This window comes from Salmo salar, chromosome ssa24 (genome assembly GCF_905237065.1).
Source record: "Salmo salar chromosome ssa24, Ssal_v3.1, whole genome shotgun sequence".
Lineage (NCBI taxonomy): Eukaryota > Metazoa > Chordata > Actinopteri > Salmoniformes > Salmonidae > Salmo > Salmo salar.
In genome coordinates this window covers 25785903-25809285 of record NC_059465.1, presented here as the reverse complement: position 1 = coordinate 25809285, position 23383 = coordinate 25785903, and the positions used below count along the sequence as shown (strand labels likewise).

Sequence of the window (23383 nt, the reverse complement as noted above, 5' to 3'; positions counted from 1 at the left end):
TTAGGACATAGACAAACACACTACCACACACTTCCACACCTCATCCCCAGGGGGCAGCAGCAACCTGGTTCAAATGCTCAGCCAGGAAGTCTTGTGGAGCTTTATTAAGTGTTGATTGGGCACAGGTGCAAGGAAACGAGATTGAGACAGCTATTAGAACCGTTAGGCTGATGTTTTTTCTTGGTAACCATGTGAGCCCTTGGTTTTGTTTAAAATCTTTTGCTTGGGCATGTTTTTCGTTTTTTGTATATATTTATTTTTGTCACCTCTGAACAATCAAAAATCTGCTTGGACTGGCTAACCAAGAGGTCATGAAGGAGCTGGCCCTAGACCTAAGGTAAGGTTGCTGTCTCCTGGGTACATGTACATACAACACAGTCCTCATACGCTGATTTCTCACATAGATGCACATCTTAAATCAGGTTATAGACCATGTAACTAGGACTAAGACCCCTAGACCCCTAGAGAGAGTGCAACAATATTTGAGGCTAGTTAATCGATTTCGTAACAATACATTGTAAGATTTGTATGAAAATGATAGCTTTTCCAAAGCCCTTATACTTTGTTCCTTAAATGTATTGTTTAATTACTGTTAATGGCCTCCAATATTTGCGCTCTTTGTAGCCATTGGCTGAAATGTACATTTACATATGTATTTGTGAAGTAGCACTGACTTGTCAGCCCAAAACCACAGACTTTCACATTAATATGAATTGCATTGTCATGACTCATAAATTGCTACCACTATCCTGGATAGCCTCCAGAGTATTTGAAAAGAATGTATTATGTATATATGACCCCCATGGTCATTGAACAACAGCGAGATGGTTCAAAAGAAATGGACAGAACATAAGTAGCGCATTACTTAATTACATTTATTGGTTTGATGCTATTACAATAAAATATATTTAAAGAAAAGTATGTTTTGATTGTTTCTGTTTGAAAAGCATTCATATTTCTGACAGAGGTAACCAAGTGGACCATCACAGACAGTTTGAGAATGAGATCTTAAACAGACCTCATCACTTCACCAAAACATCCAAGACTGGGACTGCACATACTAAGGTGAAACTCAACAGAAGCAAAAGCAACATATAGAGAACCAATTACACAATAAGTATCTTCAACCTTAAGAAATGAAAAAGTATGTGTGGTGAAACATCTGAGCTTGGTATAGCTCACTGTGGCATTTCTTTTCCAGTTTCACAATATAAATGTACTGTACAAAGAGGTACAGATGACAGTCATTTCAGTTACAAAATGGTCAATATATTTAGACAGACAGGCCAGGGTTATCTTAAGGCAGGTGTTCTGATTGTCTCCAAGAAGTTAAAACAGCCAACCCTGCCATGTCTGTATGAGAGACAATTCAAACATGTTGCTTCACTACGTGCTGAAATTACGCAAACGGATATGTGGGTGTTACATGTCATTGTTGATGTTGATTTCATTCCTTGCCGTCCTGATACTCGATGTTTTGTGCTTCATCTGACAATTTTCCTGCCATTTCTCAAGTACGATAAGTCTATTTTCTCCTTACACTTGAATCCAACTGGATTTCCCTAGATCTCTTTCAAGTTTAGCTTGAAAAGCAAACATTCCATACATTGCCAATTGCATGTTTTCCTTCATTCTGCGAGTACAAAATGTCTGGAGCACATCCACAGTGCACGACCCCCTATCCTTGACCTGGCTCTGTAGTCCAGGTGGACAGAAGAGGCTAGAGGACTTATATCGTAAAGCTTACCAAGAACATTCATTTTTAACACGTCTACTTAATAAGAGATTGCTTTCTTTGTTGTTCATTTTTCTGTCCGCACACGTGGTTGTCTCTTTCTGGGGCCGTCCTCCATTAATCTGTTAATAAGAGACGACTGCAGCCAAAGATGGCTTCATACTCTCCCACACATCAGCGCCACATTCAGGGCTCTCTCCCTCCCTCTCTCTTACGCCATCTCTTCCCCCTCCCCCTCTCTCCTCTGTATCGCTCTCTCTTTCTATCACTTTAAGTCGATCTCTCATTGGAGTAACAGACAGTCATTAAACGTAATATGAGTATGCAGATGTCATTCTTGAAACATATGTGTAGTTCATATATTAGAATATCAATATCTAATAGAAAAAAACTATATTGACCATAACATATTTTTCACATACCACATTTTTTGGTAAAGTTGGTGACAATTTACAAAGAACAAGTGCTCAGATAAATGTAGTGCTTCCACTATATTTGAAAGGGTAAGACATGTCTTAATGACAGGTGTTATAGGGCCTCTTTCATCTGAAAGAGGCCCTATAACTCTGATATAACTCTGATACAAGACCTCACTCTGCTGAATTCAACAAAATGTTACATTTACTTCATACAGTATCATAGCATAGCTTTCTTTGTACATTTTATAACTATGTACATTTAAAGGACTGCCAAAACAATGAGTCCATATTCTGTTTACACACACCTTGGACAGAGGGGATACTCACGCATGCACGGACACACGCACACAAACACACAACTCATCTTCTCCTAGCTGTAATCATAAATCCCCTCTTTGCTTCCACACCATCGGTCCCACAGACAGTCTGCTGGTGTATAGTGATGGTAGCGTGGTGCTCATATACAGGCCTTCTTGGCATGCAGCATCTCAATGAGCAGGTTGTTGCAGGGCACCTCCCCACTCAGGTGTTTGTAGCACAGGTAGTCCTCTGCCTGATTGCTGAGGGCACGCAGCTCTGGCAGATGCAGCACCAGCTGGCTGAACTTGTCCAGGTACTGGGGGTAGGTGCATACAGTGTACTCCAGCAGAGCCCCATTCACCTGCTCCTGAACACTTTCCACAAACACCTGGTTCTCCAACAGCTTCACATCTGGACAGGGACATAGGAAAGAGATTTAGAAGGGATTCAATTACTCTGTAGATGATCACATAAATGGGAGAATATTGATATATTTATGTGAAACTGTTCCTCAAATCCCTGTGTTAAGGCTCAGCATCAGTAACTTGTTGAGATCAAGTGTAGGCCTAAATTTTAGCATTGAAATTGCATCAGTTTATTACTAATATTCAATTTCTGGTACATTGGATCTGTACAGCGTGGGTTGGTTGTGGGTTGGTTGTGTGTGTCTGTGTGTGTGTGTATATATGTGACAATAGCTAGACCCTATAATGGACTTCTATTCAGCATCAGCTGAGTCCTGCCAGAAGAGCCATTCACACAGTAATTAAATATTTTGAATAATCTTTTCAAACCACTTAAGGGCAACTAAATTGCCCTGATAAACCGGACTCATTGATTGAAAGATGAGGGAGAGAGAGCAAGAGAATGAAACAGACAGTGGAGATGGGAAATATTTTCTGCCTGTGACGAGTGCTCTCATTATTCTAAAGCCTTTTATTCCCAGCTCGCTGGCGCTAAATAGCAGTCGCTTAAGGGAATCTGGGCAACTGTCGTCTATACACACTCCATATACAGAAGCCACAGCATGAATGTCAGTCAGATTATTGAATGATAGACCCATCCATTAAGATTCCATTGAATGCTATTAAAGAATAATGGGTGAGGTTGTCTTCTTTGTTAATGTTGCCTTTTGACAAGGCCCTACATTGAATTATGTGAGTATACCTGAAATAAAGGACTGGTTCAGATAACAGTTGGAACCTTCTGGATAAAAAAACATATATCAATGGCTGTGACCTTTCCATTTAAAATGCCACCTCTGACTTTCAAAATAAATGGGACAGCGAGACTTGTCAACTAAAACCTACTGTCACATCCTGACCAGTAAAGGGGTTATTTGTTATTGTAGTTTGGTCAGGACGTGGCAGGGGGTGTTTGTTTTATGTGGTTCGGGGTTTTGTTGGGTTATGTATTTATGTAAGAGGGGTGTTTGTTTTATGTGTTCCGGGCTTTTGTTGGGTTATGTATTTATGTAAGAGGGGCGTTTGTTTTATGTGTTCCGGGGTTTTTGGGGATTGTTCTATGTTTTGTATTTCTATGGGTTTTCTATGTTGTGTATTTCTTTGTTGGCCTGGTATGGCTCTCAATCAGGAACAGCTGTACATCGTTGTTGCTGATTGGGAGTCATACTTAGGTAGCCCTGTTTTCACCTGTCTTTTGTGGGAAGTTGTATTTGCATTGCTGTGTGTAGCCTGCATTACTGTGCGTTCGTGCGTTTTCTTGTTTTGTGTTTTCAGTGTTCTAATTAAAAGTAAAAATGAGCACTCAACCCGGTGCGCCTTGGTCCATTTCATACGACGACCGTTACAGAACTTCCCACCACCAACGGACCAAGCAGCGGGCCCAGGAGGAGCAAGGATAATGGGCCAGGGAGAGAAGGGAGTGGAGGACATCTTGGACATGGGAGGAGGTAATGGCAGGGGACAAGACCCTGCCATGGAAACAGGTGGAGACAGCGAGGGAGGAACGGCGAAAGTGGAGCGTAGAGCAGGCCCAACGAAGGAAGCACGAGAGGCACCCCCAATAATTTTTTGGGGGGGGGGGCACACGGGTAGTTTGGCTGGGCCAAGGGTGAGCCCTAAGCCAACTCCCGTGCTTATTATGGGGAGTGTATGGAGTGGAGAGCGCCGGAGTATGCGGAAGTGCGCACGATCTCGCCCATGCGCACGCACAGTCCAGTGCGAGCGATCCCAGCCCCTCGCAAGTGCCGTGCTAGAGTGGGCATCCAGCCTGGAAGGAGGATGCCTGCACAGCGCATCTGGCCACCGGTGCGCCTCCTAGGTCCAGGCTACCCTACTCCTGCTCTACGCACGGCAACCATCAGGCCTCTGCACAGCCCAGTTCGCCCTGTGCCAGCACTCCGCTCGTGCAGGGCTGCTATTACCATCCAGACAGGACGGGTTGTGCAGAAGGTATGCTCCAGACCTCCAGTGCCTACTCATGGCCCGGTGTATCCAGTTCCCACTCCTTGCACTAGCCCTGAGGTGCGTGTCTCCAGTCTGGCGTGTCCAAAGCCAGCACCACGCACCAGGCCTCCAGTGCGTCAGCCCAGTCTAGTACGTCCTGTTCCCGCTCCTCGCACTAGCCTTGGGGTGCGTGTCTCCAGTCTGGTACCTCCACTGCCAGCCCCACACACCAGGCCTACAGTGCGTCAGCGCAGTCCAGCTCGTCCTGCTCCTGCTCCTCGCACTAGCCCTGTGGTGCGTGTCCTTAGTCTGGCGCATCCTAAGCCAGCCCCACGCATCAGGCCTTCAGTGCACAGTCCCCGTCCAGAGCTTCCGACGATAGTGCCATGTCCAAAGCTTCCGGCAACAGTGCCTCGTCCAGAGCTTCTGGCAACAGTGCCCCGTAGAGAGACTGCCCACAGTCAGGAACTGAGAGAGACGGCCCACAGTCAGGAACCAAGAGAGATGGCCCACAGTCAGGAGCCGAGAGAGACGGCCCACAGTCAGGAACCGAGAGAGACGGCCCACAGTCAGGAACCGAGAGAGACGGCCCACAGTCAGGAACCGAGAGAGATTGCCCACAGTCAGGAACCGAGAGAGACGGCCCACAGTCAGGAACCGAGAGAGACGGCCCACAATCAGGAACAGAGAGAGACGGCCCACAATCAGGAACCGAGAGAGACGGCCCACAGTCAGGAACCGAGAGAGACGGCCCACAGTCAGGAGCCGAGAGAGCGGCCCACAGTCAGGAGCCGAGAGAGATGGCCCACAGTCAGGAGCCGAGAGAGATGGCCCATAGTCAGGAGCCGAGAGAGACGGCCCACAGTCAGGAACCGAGAGAGATTGCCCACAGTCAGGAACCGAGAGAGACGGCCCACAGTCAGGAACCGAGAGAGACGGCCCACAGTCAGGAACCGAGAGAGACGGCCCACAGTCAGGAACCGAGAGAGACGGCCCACAGTCAGGAACCGAGAGAGATTGCCCACAGTCAGGAACCGAGAGAGACGGCCCACAGTCAGGAACCGAGAGAGACGGCCCACAGTCAGGAACCGAGAGAGACGGCCCACAGTCAGGAACCGAGAGAGACGGCCCACAGTCAGGAACCGAGAGAGACGGCCCACAGTCAGGAGCCGAGAGAGCGGCCCACAGTCAGGAGCCGAGAGAGATTGCCCACAGTCAGGAACCGAGAGAGACGGCCCACAGTCAGGAACCGAGAGAGACGGCCCACAATCAGGAACCGAGAGAGACGGCCCACAGTCAGGAACCGAGAGAGATGGCCCACAGTCAGGAACCGAGAGAGACGGCCCACAGTCAGGAACCGAGAGAGACGGCCCACAATCAGGAACCGAGAGAGACGGCCCACAGTCAGGAACCGAGAGAGACGGCCCACAATCAGGAACCGAGAGAGATTGCCCACAATCAGGAGCCGAGAGAGACGGCCCACAGTCAGGAGCCGAGAGAGACGGCCCACAGTCAGGAGCCGAGAGAGCGGCCCACAGTCAGGAGCCGAGAGAGATGGCCCACAGTCAGGAGCCGAGAGAGATGGCCCACAGTCAGGAGCCGAGAGAGACGGCCCACAGTCAGGAGCCGAGAGAGACGCCCAACAGTCCGGAGTCGGCGCAGCGAGAGTCGCCCTACAGTCCGGAATCGGCGCAGCGAGAATCGCCCTACAGTCCGCAATCGGCGCAGCCAGAGTTGCCCTACAGCCCGAGGTCTCCGGGGTCTGCACCTTTGGGGGGGGGGGGGTACTGTCACGTCCTGACCAGTAAAGGGGTTATTTGTTATTGTAGTTTGGTCAGGACGTGGCAGGGGGTGTTTGTTTTATGTGGTTCGGGGTTTTGTTGGATTATGTATTTATGTAAGAGGGGCGTTTGTTTTATGTGTTCCGGGGTTTTTGGGGATTGTTCTATGTTTTGTATTTCTATGGGTTTTCTATGTTGTGTATTTCTTTGTTGGCCTGGTATGGCTCTCAATCAGGAACAGCTGTACATCGTTGTTGCTGATTGGGAGTCATACTTAGGTAGCCCTGTTTTCACCTGTCTTTTGTGGGAAGTTGTTTTTGCATTGCTGTGTGTAGCCTGCATTACTGTGCGTTCGTGCGTTTTCTTGTTTTGTGTTTTCAGTGTTCTAATTAAAAGTAAAAATGAGCACTCAACCCGCTGCGCCTTGGTCCATTTCATACGACGACCGTTACACCTACTTCCAACAAAAAGTTTGAAAAAGTTATTTTCTCATTCTTAAGTACTACACATCACTGGGTTATACAAACCACAGCTACGATACAAACAAGTATGAAGTACCTCAAACCTAATCAAATTCAAATCTTTGAAAGACCATAGTAATTTTCAAAGATGATTATTCCATTCTTGAGATAGCTGTAATGAGCTATACATGAGCTGTATGTATGCACGCATGACTGTAAGTCGCTTTGGATAAAAGTGTGTTATATTATATACATATTATAAGACTAATAATCACCATCTAATGTGGTACAGCGTACAGCGTGTATACTGTATGTCCATGTGGTCTACTCACTGGGATTGAAGAGGAGGAGGAACTTGAGGCAGGCAACCTCTCTCCTGTCTACCTGCAGGGCAAGTAGCCTCCCAGCCAGCTCCTGTCCTCTCTGGACCAGGCCTGACAGACTCAACCCCGCCTGTGACCCCATGGATGACAGATCCATCTGCAACACAACACAAAAGGACAACATTAAGTATTACTGTATATACAGGTTTTAAAGGGCAATTCCAGCACTTTTCAACCTCATATACATTTTCTCCAGCACCGAACCAGTGTCTACATATGTAAAAAAATCGCGCATTTCTACGATCTATGGTTAAGAAGATAAGAAGAAATGCCCCAAAAAATGCTTCTCTGTGACAGGTAGCCTAGCGGTTAACTTGTTATGGATAGGGGGCAGTATTTTCACGGCCGGATAAAAAACGTACCCGATTTAATCTGATTATTACTCCTGCCCAGAAACTAGAATATGCATATAATTATTAGCTTTGGATAGAAACCACTCAAAAGTTTCTAAAACTGTTTGAATGGTGTCTGTTAGTATAACAGAACTCATTTGGCAGGCCAAAACCTGAGAAGATTCCAAACAGGAAGCGCCCTCTCTGACTATTACTTAATCTCTATCCAAAACAGGGGATCTCTGCTGTAACGTGACATTTTCTAACACTCCCATAGGCTCTCAGAAGGCGCCAGAACGTTGAATGATGACTTCGCAGGCCATGGCTGAAAAACAGTAGCGCCTTTGGATAGTGGTCGATCTGAGAACAATGAGACTGGGGGCGCGTGCACGAGACAACCCCATGTTTTTATTTTTTCATCGGTCGGAATATTATCGCTTTTTTACGAGAAAAATCGCATAAAATTGATTTTAAACAGCGTTTGACATGCTTCGAAGTACGGTAATGGAATATTTTGAATTTTTTTGTCACGAAACGCGCCGGGCGCGTCACCCTTCTTTACCCTTCGGATAGTGTCTTGAACGCACGAACAAAACGCCGCTATTTGGATATAACTATGGATTATTTGGAACCAAACCAACATTTGTTATTGAAGTAGAAGTCCTGGGAGTGCATTCTGACGAAGAACAGCAAAGGTAATCCAATTTTTCTTATAGTAAATCTGAGTTTGGTGAGTACCAAACTTGGTGGGTGTCAAAATAGCTAGCCATGATGGCCAGGCGATCTACTCAGAATATTGCAAAATGTGCTTTCACCGAAAAGCTATTTTAAAATCGGACATAGCGATTGCATAAAGGAGTTCTGTATCTATAATTCTTAAAATAATTGTTATGTTTTTTGTGAACGTTTATCGTGAGTAATTTAGTAAATTCACCGGAAGTGTTCGGTGGGAATGCTAGTTCTGAACGTCACATGCTAATGTAAAAAGCTGGTTTTTGATATAAATATGAACTTGATTGAACAAAACATGCATGTATTGTATAACATAATGTCCTAGGAGTGTCATCTGATGAAGATCATCAAAGGTTAGTGCTGCATTTAGCTGTGGTTTTGTTTTTTGTGACATTATATGCTAGCTTGAAAAATGGGTGTCTGATTATTTCTGGCTGGGTACTCTGCTGACATAATCTAATGTTTTGCTTTCGCTGTAAAGCCTTTTTGAAATCGGACAGTGTGGTTAGATAAAAGGAGAGTCTTGTCTTTAAAATGGTGTAAAATAGTCATATGTTTGAAAAATTGAAGTTTTGGGATTTTTGAGGAATTTGTAATTCGCGCCACGCCTATCATTGGATATTGGAGCAGGTGTTCCGCTAGCGGAATGTCTAGATGTAAGAGGTTGAGTGGCGGGCCAATAACCAAAAGGTTGTAGACACTGTTATTGTGCTGGAGATAATGAAAATGCGGTTGAAAAGTGGTGGTGTTGCAACTTGAATTACAGTACAGTACAGCTTCAGTACAGGTTCATAGATGCCATACATTGAGTCTGCAGTAACTTCTCACCACCTTCTAAATTAATGCGATTGGCATTTTATGTAACATATTGGACGTTAAATCCTCAAATTCCCACAGTAGCTTCTAGAATGATACAGTGTAACTTTTAAGCCCCTCTTCCTCCTGTTCTCACAAACCTTGTACAGTATGCAGATAAAAATTGCCTGTTTTCCATTGCAGTCTTTATGAGAAAAAAATAACTTCATTTAAACACGAGGCAAATAAATACCAGTGGCAATCTTTCGCCTCTCCTCCCTAAACCCAGGAGTCAGTTACAAGCTGCAGAGACAAGCTGCAGAGACAAGCTGATGGTTGTTTTTTCCTTTTCTGTTCTGCATCTTCCAAACACAAGAACAAGAGCAGGCAGCAGAAAGTGTTCTCACTCCTTGAATTTTTTCAATTTTGTTGTATTACAAATTGGGATTAAAATGGATTTCATTGTCTTTTTTTCTCAACGATCTATAAAAAACAGCTTTGCACACCTGGATTTTACAATATCTGCCCATTATTCTTTTTAAACTCTTCAAGCTCCGTCAAGTTGGTTGTTGATCATTGCTAGACATCCATTTTCAAGCCGATTTAAATCAAAACTGTAACTATGCCAATCAGGAACATTCAATGTCATCTTGATAAGCAAATCTGATGCATATTTGGCCTTGAGTTTGAGGCTATTGTCCTGCTGAAAGGTGAATTTGTCTCTCAGTGTCTGTTGGAAAGCAGACTGAACCAGGCTTTCCTAGGATTTTGCCTGTGATTATAGCTGTATTCCATTTATTTTCATCCTAAAAAAATCCCTAGTCCTTGCTGATGACAAACTGATCCAAACCATGATGCAGCCACCACCATGCTTGAAAATATGAATGGTGGTACTCAGTGACGTGTTGTGTTGGATTTGTCCGCCAAAGATTGCAAACAGGTTTTTGAATATTTGCATTCCATACAGACTTACTTCTTTTAACTCTGTCACTTAGGTTAGTATTGTTTAGTAACTGCAATGTTGTTGATCCGTCCGAAGTTTTCTCCTATCACAGCCATTAAAGTCTGTAACTGTTTTAAAGTCACCTCATGGTGAAATCCCTGAGCGGTTTCCTTCCTTTCCGTCAACTGAATAAGGAAAGACGCCTGTATCTTTGTAGTGACTGGGTGTATTGATACACCATCCAAAGTAAAATTGATAACTTCACCATGCTAAAGTGATATTCAGTGTCTGCTTTTTTGTTTGTACCAATCTACCAATAGGTGCCATTCTTTGCAAGACATTGGAAAACCTCCCTGGTCTTTGTAGTTGAATCTGTGCTTGAAATCCACTACTTGACTGAGGGGCCTTACAGATAATTGTATGTGTGGGGTACAGAGACGGGGTAATGATTCAAAAATCCTGTTAACCACTATTATTGCACACAGATTATGTGACTTGTTACGCACATGTTTATTCCTGGACGTATTTAGGCTTCTCATACATAACAAAGGGGTTGAATACTTATTGACTCAAGACATTTCAGCTTTAAATGTTTTATCAATTTGTAAACATTTCAACAACAACAAAAAAATCCACTTTGACATTGTAGGGTATTGTGTGTAAATCAGTGGCACAAAATCTCAATCCATCATAAATTCAGGCTGTAACACATCCGAATGTGGAAAAAGTCAAGGGGTGTGGAAAAAAAGGCACTGTACATATCTATTTGTGGGTATATACTGACCATACAAACATTAGGAACACCTTCCTAATATTGAGTTGCACCCCCCTTTGCCCTCAGAACACTCTCAATTCGTCGGGGCATCAAATCAAATTGTATTTCTCACATGCGCTGAATTACGTAGACCTTACAGTGAAATGCTTACTTACAGGCCCTTAACCAACAATGAAGTTTCAAGAAAATACCAACAAAAAGAGTAAGAGATAAGAATAACAAATATTTAAAGAGCAGCAGTAAATAACAATAGCCGGGCTATATACATGGGGTACTGGTACAGAGTCAACGTGCTGGTTCACTGGTGTAGAGATAATTGAATTAATATGTACATGTAGGTATAGTTATTAAAGTGACTATGCATAGATAAAAACAGAGAGTAGCAGCAGCATAGAAGATGGGGTGGGAGCAATGCAAATAGTCTGGGTAGCCATTTGATTAGCTGTTCAGGAGTTTTATGGCTTGGGGGTAGAAGCTGTTTAGAAGCCTCTTGGACCTAGACTTGGCACTTCGATACTGCTTGCTGTGCGGTAGCAGAGAGAACAGTCTATGACTAGGGTGGCTGGAGTCCTTGACAATTTTTAGGGCCTTCCTCTGACACCGCCTGGTATAGAGGACCTGGATGGCAGGAAGCTTGGCCCCAGTGATGTACTGGGCCGTACACACTACCCTCTGCAGTGCCTTGCGGTCGGAGGACGAGCAGTTGCCATAGCAGGCAGTGATGCAACCCATCAGGATGCTCTCGATGGTGCAGCTGTAAAACCTTTTGAGGATCTGAGGACCCATGCCAAATCTTTTCAGTCTCCTGAGGGGGAATAGGTTTTGTAGTGCCCTCTTCAAGACTCTCTTGGTGTGCTTGGACCATGTTAGTTTGTTGGTGATGTGGACGCCAAGGAACTTGAAGTTCTCAACCTGCTCCACTGCAGCCCCGTCGATGAGAATGGGTGCATACTCGATCCTCCTTTTCCTGCAGTCCACAATCATCTCCTTTGTCTTGATCATGTTGAGGGAGATGTTGTTGTCCTTGCACCACACGGTCAGGTCGCTGACCTCCTCCCTACAGGCTGTCTCTTCATTGTCGGTGATCAGGCCTACACTGTTGTGTCATCAGAAAACTTAATGATGGTGTTGGAGTCGTGCCTGGCCGTGCAGTCATGAGTGAACAGGGAGTACAGGAGGGGACTGAGCACGCACCCCTGAAGGGCCCCCGTGTTGAGGATCAGCGTGGCGGCTGTGTTGTTACCTGCCCTTACCACCTGGGGGCTGCCCGTCAGGAAGTTCAGGATCCAGTTGCAGAGGGAGGTGTTTAGTCCCAGGGTCCTTAGCTTAGTGATGAGCTTTGAGGGCACTATGGTGTTGAATGCTGAGCTGTAGTCAATGAATAGCATTCTCACATAGGTGTTCCATTAGTCCAGGTGTGAAATGGCAGTGTGGAGTGTAATAGAGATTGCATCATCTGTGGATCTGTTGGTTCGGTATGCAAATTGGAGTGGGTCTAGTGTTTCTGGGATAATGGTGTTGATGTGAGCCATGACCAGCCTGTCAAAGCATTTCATGGCTACAGATGTGAGTGCTACGGGTTGGTAGTCATTTAAGCAGGTTACCTTAGTGTTCTTGGGCACAGGGACTATGGTGGTTTGCTTGAAACATGTTGGTATTTCAAACTCAGACCGGGAGAGGTTGAAAATGTCAATGAAGACACTTGCCAGTTGGTCAGCGCATGCTCGGAGTACACGTCCTGGTAATCCATCTGGCCCTGTGGTGAATATTGACCTGTTTAAAGGTCTTACTCACATCGGCTGCAGAGAGCGTGATCACACAGTCATCTGGAATAGCTGATTCTCTCGTGCATGTTTCATTGTTACTTGCCTCGAAGCGAGCATAGAAGTTATTTAGCTCATCTGGTAGGCTCGTGTCACTGGGCAACTCTCGGCTGTGCTTCCCTTTGTAGTCTGTACTAGCTTGCAAGCCCTGCCACATCCGACGAGTGTCAGAGCCGGTGTAGTACGATTCGATCTTAGTCCTGTATTGACACTTTGCCTGTTTGATGGTTCGTCGGAGGGCATAGGGGGATTTCTTATACGCTTCCAGGTTAGAGTCCCGCTCCTTGAAAGCGGCAGCTCTAGCCTTTAGCTCAGTGTGAATGTTACCTGTAATCCATGGCTTCTGGTTGGGGTATGTACGTACAGTTACTGTGGGGACAACGTCCTCGATGCACTTATTGATAAAACCAGTGACTGACGTGGTGTACTCCTCAATGCCATCGGAAAAATCCCGGGAACATATTCCAGTCTGTGCTAGCAAAACAGTCCTGTAGTTTAGCATCTGCTTCATCTAACCACTTTTTTTCTAGAGTGAGTCACTGGTGCTTCCTGCTTTAATTTTTGCTTGTAAGCAGGAATCAGGAAGATAGAATTATGGTCAGATTTGCCAAATGGAGGGGAGAGCTTTGTACGCATCTCTGTGTGTGGAGTAAAGGTGGTCTAGAATTTTTTCCCCTCTGGTTGCGGCACCTCTGGGTGAGCGTTTCCTGTTTGCTTATGGTGGTATACAGCTCATTGAGTGCGGTTTTAGTGCCAGCATCGGTCTGTGGTGGTATGTAGACATCTACGAAAAATACAGATGAAAAGTCTCTAGGTAGATAGTGTGGTCTACAGCTTATCATGGGATACTCTACCTCAGGCGAGCAAAACCTTGAGACTTCCTTAGATATCGTGCACCAGCTGTTGTTTACATATATGCATAGGCCCCCGCCCCGTGTCGTACCAGAGGCTGCTGTTCTATCCTGCCGATAGAGTGTATAACCCGCCAGCTGTATGTTCTTAATGTCATCGTTCAGCCACGACTCGGTGAAACATAAGATATTGCAGTTTTTAATGTTCTGTTGGTAGGATATACATGCTTTCAGTTTGTCCCATTTATTTTCCAGCAATTGAACGTTAGTTAGCAGGACAGAAGGCAAAGGCAGATTAGCCACTCATCACCTGATCCTCACAAGGCACCCTGATCTTGTTCTGCAAAATCTCTGTTTCCTTCTCCGGCAAATGACAGGGATCTGAGCATGGTCGGGTGTCTGTAGTATATCCCTCCCATCTGACTCATTGAAGAAAAACTCTTCGTTAATCTGAGGTGAGTAACCGCAGTTCTGATGTCCAGAAGCTCTTTTCAGTCATAATAGACAGTAGCAGCAACATTATATACAATACAAGTTACGAACAAAGTGAAAAAAACTAACAAAATAGCATGGTTGGTTAAAAGCCGATAAGACGGCAGCCATCCCCTCTGGCGCCATTTTCAGATGAACTCTACAAGGTGTTGAAAACGTTCCACAGGGATGCTGGCCCATGTTAACTCCAATACTTCCCACAGTTGTATCAAGTTGGCTGGATGTCCTTTGGGGGTGGACCATCCTTGATACAAATGGAAAACTATTGAGTGTGAAAAACCCAGCGGCGTTGCAGTCCTTGACACACTAAAACCGGTGCACCTGACACCTACAACCCATATCCCTTATCTCTTGCACCCTCTGAATAGCACACCTACACAATTCATGTCTCTTTTGTTTCAAGGCTTAAAAATCCTTATTCAACCTGTCTCCTCCCCTTCATGTACACCGATTGAACTGGATTTAACAAGTGACATCTATAAGGGATCATACAGTAGCTTTTGCCTGGATTCACCTGGTCAGTCTTTGTCATGGAAAGACCAGGTGTTCTTAATGTTTTGTACACTCAGTGTAGTCCCACTTTATATTCTGTCACTAAAATAATGTGTGGTAATAACACTGGTACAGTGTAATAACAGTAAGTACTGTATAGATACACATTACTGCAACAACAAAGAAAAAAATGTATTGCTATCCATAGAGGTTGTGTATTTGTAACGACGCGCGCGTGTGTGTGTGTGTGTGTGTGTGTGTGTGTGTGTGTGTGTGTGTGTGTGTGTGTGTGTGTGTGTGTGTGTGTGTGTGTGTGTGTGTGTGTGTGTGTGTGTGTGTCTGGTATTCATGAATGTATGATTGTATTAATTTTATGTTGGAACTGCAAGGCTGCTTACCTCCTGGCCAGTAACCAGCAGCAGGCTGCTCTCCTTCCCATGTTGCACTTGTCTGAAGACATGGTCCAGGACCAGCAGCTCAGACCAGCAGTTGTGAAGAAGCTTCATCTGGTCACCTACCTTAAAGTAGAATCAGAAAACAACAGGTCACATCAAAGCTCAAACTCATTCCACACAGCTGGCCAAGCATAGGAATAGTGGAGAACCAATCTAATGTCAAACCCAATGTCAAATAAAACAGCCTACACTGATATTACAATCTCAAGCAGGCATCAATCTAACATCAACCCCCTTAAAAGCTAGCATCCACATGGGATAGTGTGGTCCCACCTGAAACACACATAGCTACATGGACAGATAAATGGGGTGACTATAAAACCCAGAGAGGAAGATGAGGGTCCTTGTGCCATATTTCCAGCATCTGGGGCTGGTGTCAGTGTCTCGTGCATCCTCACGTTGTATTTACGAGCCACAGAGATGACCTCTCCCACCTCCTCACCGCTCCCTGTCCTCCGTCACCTCCCTTGCTCCCGCCCATTAAGGGGGGGGGGGAGTGATTGGATGCTCCTCATTGCTAGCACATATACTCTGGGTGTCGAAGGACGACACTGTCAGTAATCTGCAGCTGGTGACACAGAGCGTTCCTGAAGCCCCCAAATAGCACCAGGACACACATTCATCTGGCATGGGGATGACAGAATTACTACCCCTTCAATGGAACTATATATCTGTCCAGAGGAGGAGTCCAATCTTGCTCCCAATCAGAGCTACAGGACCAACACACAACAGCTTGATTCATCATACAGTACCTCTTCTCAAGGAGGATTCGGCACACAGACACAACATTTCACACACACACACACACACTCACATACACACAGTGAACGTTCAGTCAAGGGACATTCAGTCTTGTCCCCCCTGGCTGGCAGAAACAGGGAAGCATAAACCTGCCTCACTCAGTGCCATTCCATAACTGTCATAATTTGGCTTTGAGACCAATACAGATGCTTTGGAGATCAGACGGACAGGTCTAAAACCATCTGTTACGGATACATGTATCCTGTGTGTATTTGTTTTCTCTCCTTCTGCCCTAGTCACAGGTGGCAGTAATCAGTCGCCAATCAGTCGCCAATCTGAAGACCCACCTGCTCCTTTTCCCTTACCCAATCACATCCCCTTTCCCTTAAAAGAAACCCAATCATTTGTCTCTGGAGCTATCTCTCTTTTGTTTTAGCGCCTACATCTCACATTGTCCGTTATCATGTGAGTATGTAATGCTGTGGTGTATGGCTGTTTGTTAGTTGGTGGGAAAAAGGGAACAATAAATATATATCTTTCTTTTAATCAACATTTAGTAAAGGGCTGCTACAATGCACCAACCCTGCATGCACGTAATGATGTCTGATCATATGCTACAGGTATGTTAATGTCAGATACTGTATGTAAAAACTCAAGTAACGGGCAGTTTCTGACACAAACATACTGGCAATGCCCAAGGTAAATTTAGCAGATGATAGCTCAATTTTTCCTCTGCAAATATGAACAATGAGAGATAAAATACTGGGCCGTGGAGAGAGAGCTGACATTCCCCTGTTATCGTCTGGATGGAATGTAATTACTCAGAGAGATAGCTCTTTCTGCAGGAGGCTCTCTCTCCTGGCAAACATCCACCGCTTTGTGCTCGCCTCACACTGTTCACGTCTACAACCTCACAATTGGTTGCAATTTAGCCAGGATACATCACAGGTACGTAACATGACTGAAATCCATGCAGTTCAAATGTTACACTTGGCTTTGCACTATCAACACGCCAGAGGCAACACTAAACTGTCTCTCCAATTTTCCATAATCATAATCCCATAGCTAGATTAGATTACACACGATTACATCAAATCAAATATGCTGGCCATTTTCTCATATTGTATATAAAACAAAACCCCATCACTGTCATTTAAGCTATTTTTCAGACTGTTGTTTATCCAGGGGCAGAATCCTCCTCTCCAGTCAGGTCTAACTCCATAATGCTGATGATGCTGCCGTAACTACTACTGGCCACTGATCACTGCATCAGAACATGGGTCCTCAGAGGCATATAGGCCTACCGACTATAAAATAAGCCAGTTAAAAGAGTAAATTAAAGTGAAGAATGGGACCACTGTGTGTGTCCCCATGACACAGTCTTTACATAGATACTATGTTCCTATCTCACCACACAATGGACTCACTGTCTCACAGATAAGGCTAACAGACAAATAACAATAATGTGACAAAAAGTTGCTTCTAAATACACGTCAATTCAGATGGGTGCTAAATATTTTTCGAATAATACATGGCAAAGAGCAAACAATGTTTTAGTAAGTTCCCGTCGCAAGCTATTCTCTGGCCGATGACAGCATCAATAAAATGAATAGCACAGTGAGCATTGAGAAATATCACTGGTCAGCCTTCATCAACACCAGCATGCATTGTTTCCTTTAGGCCCCAGAGGCCTATACTACGAATCAGGTTTGAGGAGTTATCGAGGTAACTTTGGTCAACCCTGAGTTCATCTCGGGATAACTGGTACCACGAAAGTGGCTAACCTTTTAACCAGGTACATTTATATGGCAACGAATCCTGAGAACTAACCTGCAGGTTAACTCAGAGCTTACTCCATTTATCCTGAATGAAGTGGCTGAGCCGCGAGTTGAGGACCAAGGAAATCAGATTCCCTCCCTTTCGCAAAGATTGCGTCATCATCTCCTTCATATCTTTTGTTTTTTGTTTTACAATGTTAATTTTAAAATACCTATCACATTACACATTTAGTAATGACAGAACGCATTTGAAACATCACGCACGGTAAAACTTTTGTAGATATTACTTAATACAATTATTTTATAGATGGGAGTGGGGAAAATGTTGCTTGTGCACACCAAAGCCAGTATTAATGATAAGTAATAAAATAAAGACGGCACTTCTAAAAGCCTATTTCACACCGTAGCCTGCTGAATTTGCTACATAAATTGTGTTTCATTTTGATTTCTACACAAATTAAAATGTGTCACTGACTCGCCCATGGATTGATGCTACAGCATTGTCTCCATGAAGAGTTCGGCATTCGACTAGCCACGTGGCGGATGAGCAATATCCACCATCGTAGTATACAGATGAAGCCTTAGATGGAATGTGAAGCTAACTGAAGCTGGCTAGCTTTAGAAAACCCTGAGTAGATCTAGCTTCCTTCGTAGTATACCCCTCTGGTCAGTCACCACAGTGTCAAACAACATTATTGATTTCACTCTCCTGTTGGGACCGGGAGTAACATTTGACTGGAGACATAACTCATGCTGTAAAGTATGGCACAACTCAATTACACCCTTCAGTTGACAAAGAGACTCAAAGTATAAGGCCTATCTGACATGGACAGTGATGCATCCCAAATCATTACCCCGAGGGAGGTACAGTGGGTTATGATGTCACCTCTTTAACTGCTGCTCTATTTGAGTGCCTCCACCAGAAACAAGGAGGGACAGAAACAATGATAACTATCTGTCATAGTAAATCTAACATTTTTACACAGGCCTTTGTTCTTTACTGCCATAATGTGTGTGTGGGTGCAGGGCTTCAGAAAGAGGATCAAGAAAAATGTTATCTTCAATATTCTTGATATCACTTATGAATGAAGTGGAATAATAAGATCATTACAATGATAAGATATGATACTGTGATCATTATTCTAAGAATTATTTCTAAATGTGCATGTCTCTCCTATCATTTCTGTGTGGACAGGGTCTGGGAAGCTTACCTTGAGCTCCTTGAAGAAGATGCAGCTCCTGGCCCACTCCACTATAGAGAACAGAGTCTGGTCAGCCATGCGACACATGAGGCTGAAGGTGCTGAGCCTGTCCTGCCGGCCCCGGCCACTCTGTTCCTGCTGCAGGAAGGCCATGATCTTACTCTGTACCTGCATCTCGTCTGGGTCGCAGCGCAGCAGCTCTAGCACCAGGGGGGAGAGGGTGGGAGGCTGTGGGGAGCCTCCGGAGGGGTACACATCCGGAAAGGGGTACCCCACCAGAGACTCTGGGGAGCTTGTGTGGTGGTCAGAGTACTCAGACTTGATGGCCCTGCTGGGGAATGCTGTGCACTGGTACTGGGTAGTCAGGGGTCCATGGGGCTGCATGGCCACCCCCAGGGAGGAGGGTCCGTAGAGGCTGGTCTCATAGTCTGTGGGGGTGATGGAGGGCATGAGGCCTTTGGGGAGGGATGGGAGGCTGTGCAGGGTGCCAGTGAAGCCATAGTTAGTCTGTACAGGGGAGAGCTGTGGAGGAGCAGACTCCAGCTTGAAGCCCGTGGAACGTATCAAAGCCTTCTTCTGCTGTTTCATGGCTCTGTCCCGCTTGTACATGGGGCCAAACTTATTCCTGCCCCCACGCATGCGGTCTGCACGCACAGCTGTCACAGAAAGAGACAAGGAGTGGGGAAACAGAACTATGTCAACAACAGAGGGTCTTTACATGGAAATTGTTACTATGCTACTATAGCCGGAAGGATATCATGGTAAAATGCTCCTCATGAAAAATAATTATTTGCGCTATCCTTATAAAGAGGATAGCGCAAATATTCAAATATATATCACTGCAAATACAGCCATAACAAGTGCACAGGAAAATAGCCTAATTTAGTCAGGAATATGTGTTTTGCAGTTTCCTGAATCAATTTTCGTAAAAATCTACGTAAAACAACCACACGGGTATCATACTACTTTATTCTATTACACAATTCTCTTTTTGAAAATGTACCATACACAACATACGCTAATGCCTTTGCTGTTACACAATGGTACCGTGTTGATGTAAATATTAAGTCTCCGTTTAAAACCACAGCGAGAAGCCCAGAGTTTTACTAGAAAATCAAGAATGTGTCATTTCTCCGCGGAAACAGGTGCTACATTTTCACATCACAGCCTGGGTGGGAATCACTGGTGTGCTCCGCGCTCCGGCCACTTCATGTTTTTGCGCCCCATAAAATCACCGACGCTAAACTTCTCAACTCTGTATATTGTCTGTCCCTAATTCAAAACAAAGATACCACTACAACTTTTGCGAAAGTGTTAAACAATTCAGAAGCAACTGATACTAAGACATTAGGCTATAGCATCTGTTGAGGCCTACAGGCCATATGTTGGACATATTTCGGGCATATAGCAAATTATAACAAATTCATATATATACAATCATATCCAAATGAAAAAATATGCCAAAACATTAAGGGCTTATTTTTTTCTGGACAGTACGGTTGAAATCGACTCAATGATAATGTCAAATGAAGGGGTGAGATGAAGAGAACCATACCTTCTAATCTCATGCCAACATCGAGGCATTTCTGGAATCGGCAGCAGGGACATCTCTTCCGCTGTGTTTTGTCTATTTTACACTCCTGGTTTTCTGCACAAGTATACCTCTTCTTGTTCTGGACTGTCCTCTTGAAGAAGCCCTGGAGAAAATATCTATCCTACATTAGGTTGATGAGCCACAAAACCCACAAACACAAGAAAAAAAGGAAATTGAAAAAAGGAATAATTACAAATGAAAATACCTTACAACTTTCACATGTAAGGAGTCCATAGTGGTATCCTGAGACCTTATCTCCACAAACAGGACACAATTCTTCCAAATCTTCATCATAGGTGTAGTCCATTACGCCTACCATCAATGGTACGCCTGGTTCGCAAATAAAAGCAAGGGTCAAGAAAAACGGATGAAGCAGGGATGTAACGAATAAATGAATTAAAATAATGTACAGTTTCTTAATCAAATGCATTTACGGCCCTTGACAAATTTGAAAATGCAGGACGAAATTGTAGGATTATGTGCAGCTGTGAAATGATATCTGCTTTAAATCAAACTTCCAAAAGGCTTAAAACCTAAAAATATATATAGTTTCACTAATAATAATCTTAATGTGGGTTAATATATATATTGCGAAAAATGCAAAAATACATTTACTTCCACAATAAATATGATAGATTGATGCTGCGGTGATATTAGCGTATTTCAGACAGCTGATTGACAATAGTTTCAGACTATTTCACAAAAATAAGACCGACGATTCCATAATGCATGGAAGCAAACATAAAAACATTGATATTCACGATTTATTAAAATCAAATGTAAAAACTTAAAAAAAAAACATTTTATGATAAGACAGGCAAATGATTAAACGGATTCGACCAAATATAACGTGTATGGTTGATTACCTTTATCGCCCCCTTCTTCCAAGTGGTTATTCCTATTAATCAAGAAATGCCTCAGACTAGGATAGAATAACGCGTTTTATAATCCACACCTACAACACGGTCCAACGCGCGCTTCGACACGAGCACATGTCCTTTACTCAGGGCTCTCTCACCTTCTACTGGGAGGTTGGCCAATGAGCGGTGGATGCGACCACCTATCTTGAGAAAACAACCTATGTGTGGTACAGTGTACCCTTTCTTGCAACATAATAAACGGATATGTCCCATTTTAAGGAGAATGCCTTTAACCAAAAGTGTCAAATAGGAACGGAGGATGATCGAAAGTGATAATAGCCTATCTATTATTATGATTATTAATACTGTTATGATTATTATTATTATTTTTATTGTCGTTGTCGTTATTATTATTATTACTGCTATTATAGCATAGTTAGGCTATAACGATTGTTATTACATTTTTGTTATTATTCATGTTGTTTGTTGTTATCGATATTATTATTATCATAATCATCAGTCGTTTTGTTTTCGTAATTAAGATCCAGAGTTAGTTTTAATTCTGTGACTAAGTTATGACTTTAGGCCATATGAATGTGAACAGCAATAATTTAAACAAGAAATTAGTAGACCTATAGCTTCCGCATCAACGGTCCTTTTGCGTATTATTTCACATTTCAGTCCTTACTCTTTTTTATAATAATTTTTCATGAATCAATAGACTCGATCTATAATAGGAAACGCAGACCCAACGCCTGAGTTAATTATATTCCAAGGCCGTTTAAACAATAGCTTACATTTCGACAAGGGGTGTTAGGCTAACACTATTTTGGACAAAATAGGAAGATAATATCCAATAAGTAGGCTTAAATATTTTTGTTTTTCTACAGGCTATTTTGTATAATTCATTTCGATTCACTGATTCACATTGGACTATATTTGCTGTTTTGGCAATTACTTTAGATGCAAACGGCTTAAAAAAATATATCTACATCTATTAGCCTAGGCTACTCTGTACCTCAAGGTCAGACATCAAGGGAAAGCATTTCATTTTGTACCATTTTCATTTCAAATGCAGATTAAAACTGTATTGTTTTTCTTATTATTTCCTTTTTTCTTATTATTTCCTTTATTCCCCCCCCCTTTGGAACCTATTGAATTTAATTATTAATTATTCCTTGAATAGACTGCTGAATATGCCAGGTTAATATAATATTTGTCTTGCAATACGGTTAAAGGCTTCGACATAAACAAATGAAGTGCAGACTGAATATCTTTATTTAAATGTTGGTCTATCTGCTAAATAAATAATTTTAAATTGGCTATTCGATATGAACGTGCAACAACAAAATAGAGGCATATTACAAAATAAAAGATTGCATTAGCCTACAGTATATGTGGGTTTACAAATAGCAAATAACTAAAAGTTAATGTAGGCATATCCGAAGCTTCAGGCAATTCTACACATTCCGCTAGCGGATTTTGTCACTTACCTTGTGCCTTTTCTCCCAACATTGTATTACCTATGAGGCAGGCTAGACGTCGATGACAATAAAACCTATTAAAGAAGATGCTGCAAAACTTTGACCACTTTGTATGTCATATACAATCCGAATCTGCAAAACAAATTCGTAGCCTAATAAACAAATAATTTAGGATAATGGTGATCTCCACGAATAACTGCAGTCATTTCCAGCGTTCTCTTTGCTTTTCTTTCTTTATCAAATAGCAAAAAAGTTACCAAAGTTCTTATTGGTCAACGTCATGTGACGACCACGGAAACGATGATGCGCCCTTTTTCCCATCCAAGCATGCAGATAATAACTAAGATGCACATATACATGAGTAGCCCGACACACAGTGTATCGTATGGGTCTGTTATGCCAAATTGATTTAAAAAAATGTAGCAGATTTCAAACATTTATATTATTCATGACCAATAGGCCTGTTATGCTTTCAGTACTCATATTGTAAGACACAATGCATTTGGAAGAAATGTATGTAAAACAATCAGAAAACATTTACTTTTGA

General features: G+C 43.4%; 1 protein-coding gene across 2 annotated transcripts; it reads right to left on the bottom strand.

The window, feature by feature from the left end:
• Positions 1–912: 912 nt before the first annotated feature.
• LOC106585443 (nuclear receptor subfamily 5 group A member 2-like) lies at positions 913–23053 on the bottom strand. 2 transcript variants are annotated; one of them, XM_014171645.2, is made up of 7 exons: positions 22846–23053; positions 20698–20822; positions 20454–20595; positions 18908–19554; positions 15121–15240; positions 7437–7584; positions 913–2865 (listed from the first exon to the last, which is right to left on the bottom strand). In XM_014171645.2, the coding sequence occupies exons 1-7, from the start codon at positions 22865–22867 to the stop codon at positions 2612–2614; spliced, it is 1458 nt and encodes a 485-aa protein (XP_014027120.1). In that variant the 5' UTR covers positions 22868–23053; the 3' UTR covers positions 913–2611. The 2 variants fall into 2 exon arrangements, with proteins under 2 accessions (XP_014027120.1, XP_014027121.1); XM_014171646.2 differs by lacking the exon at positions 22846–23053 and adding an exon at positions 21359–21498.
• Between the last annotated feature and the right edge of the window lie 330 nt (positions 23054–23383).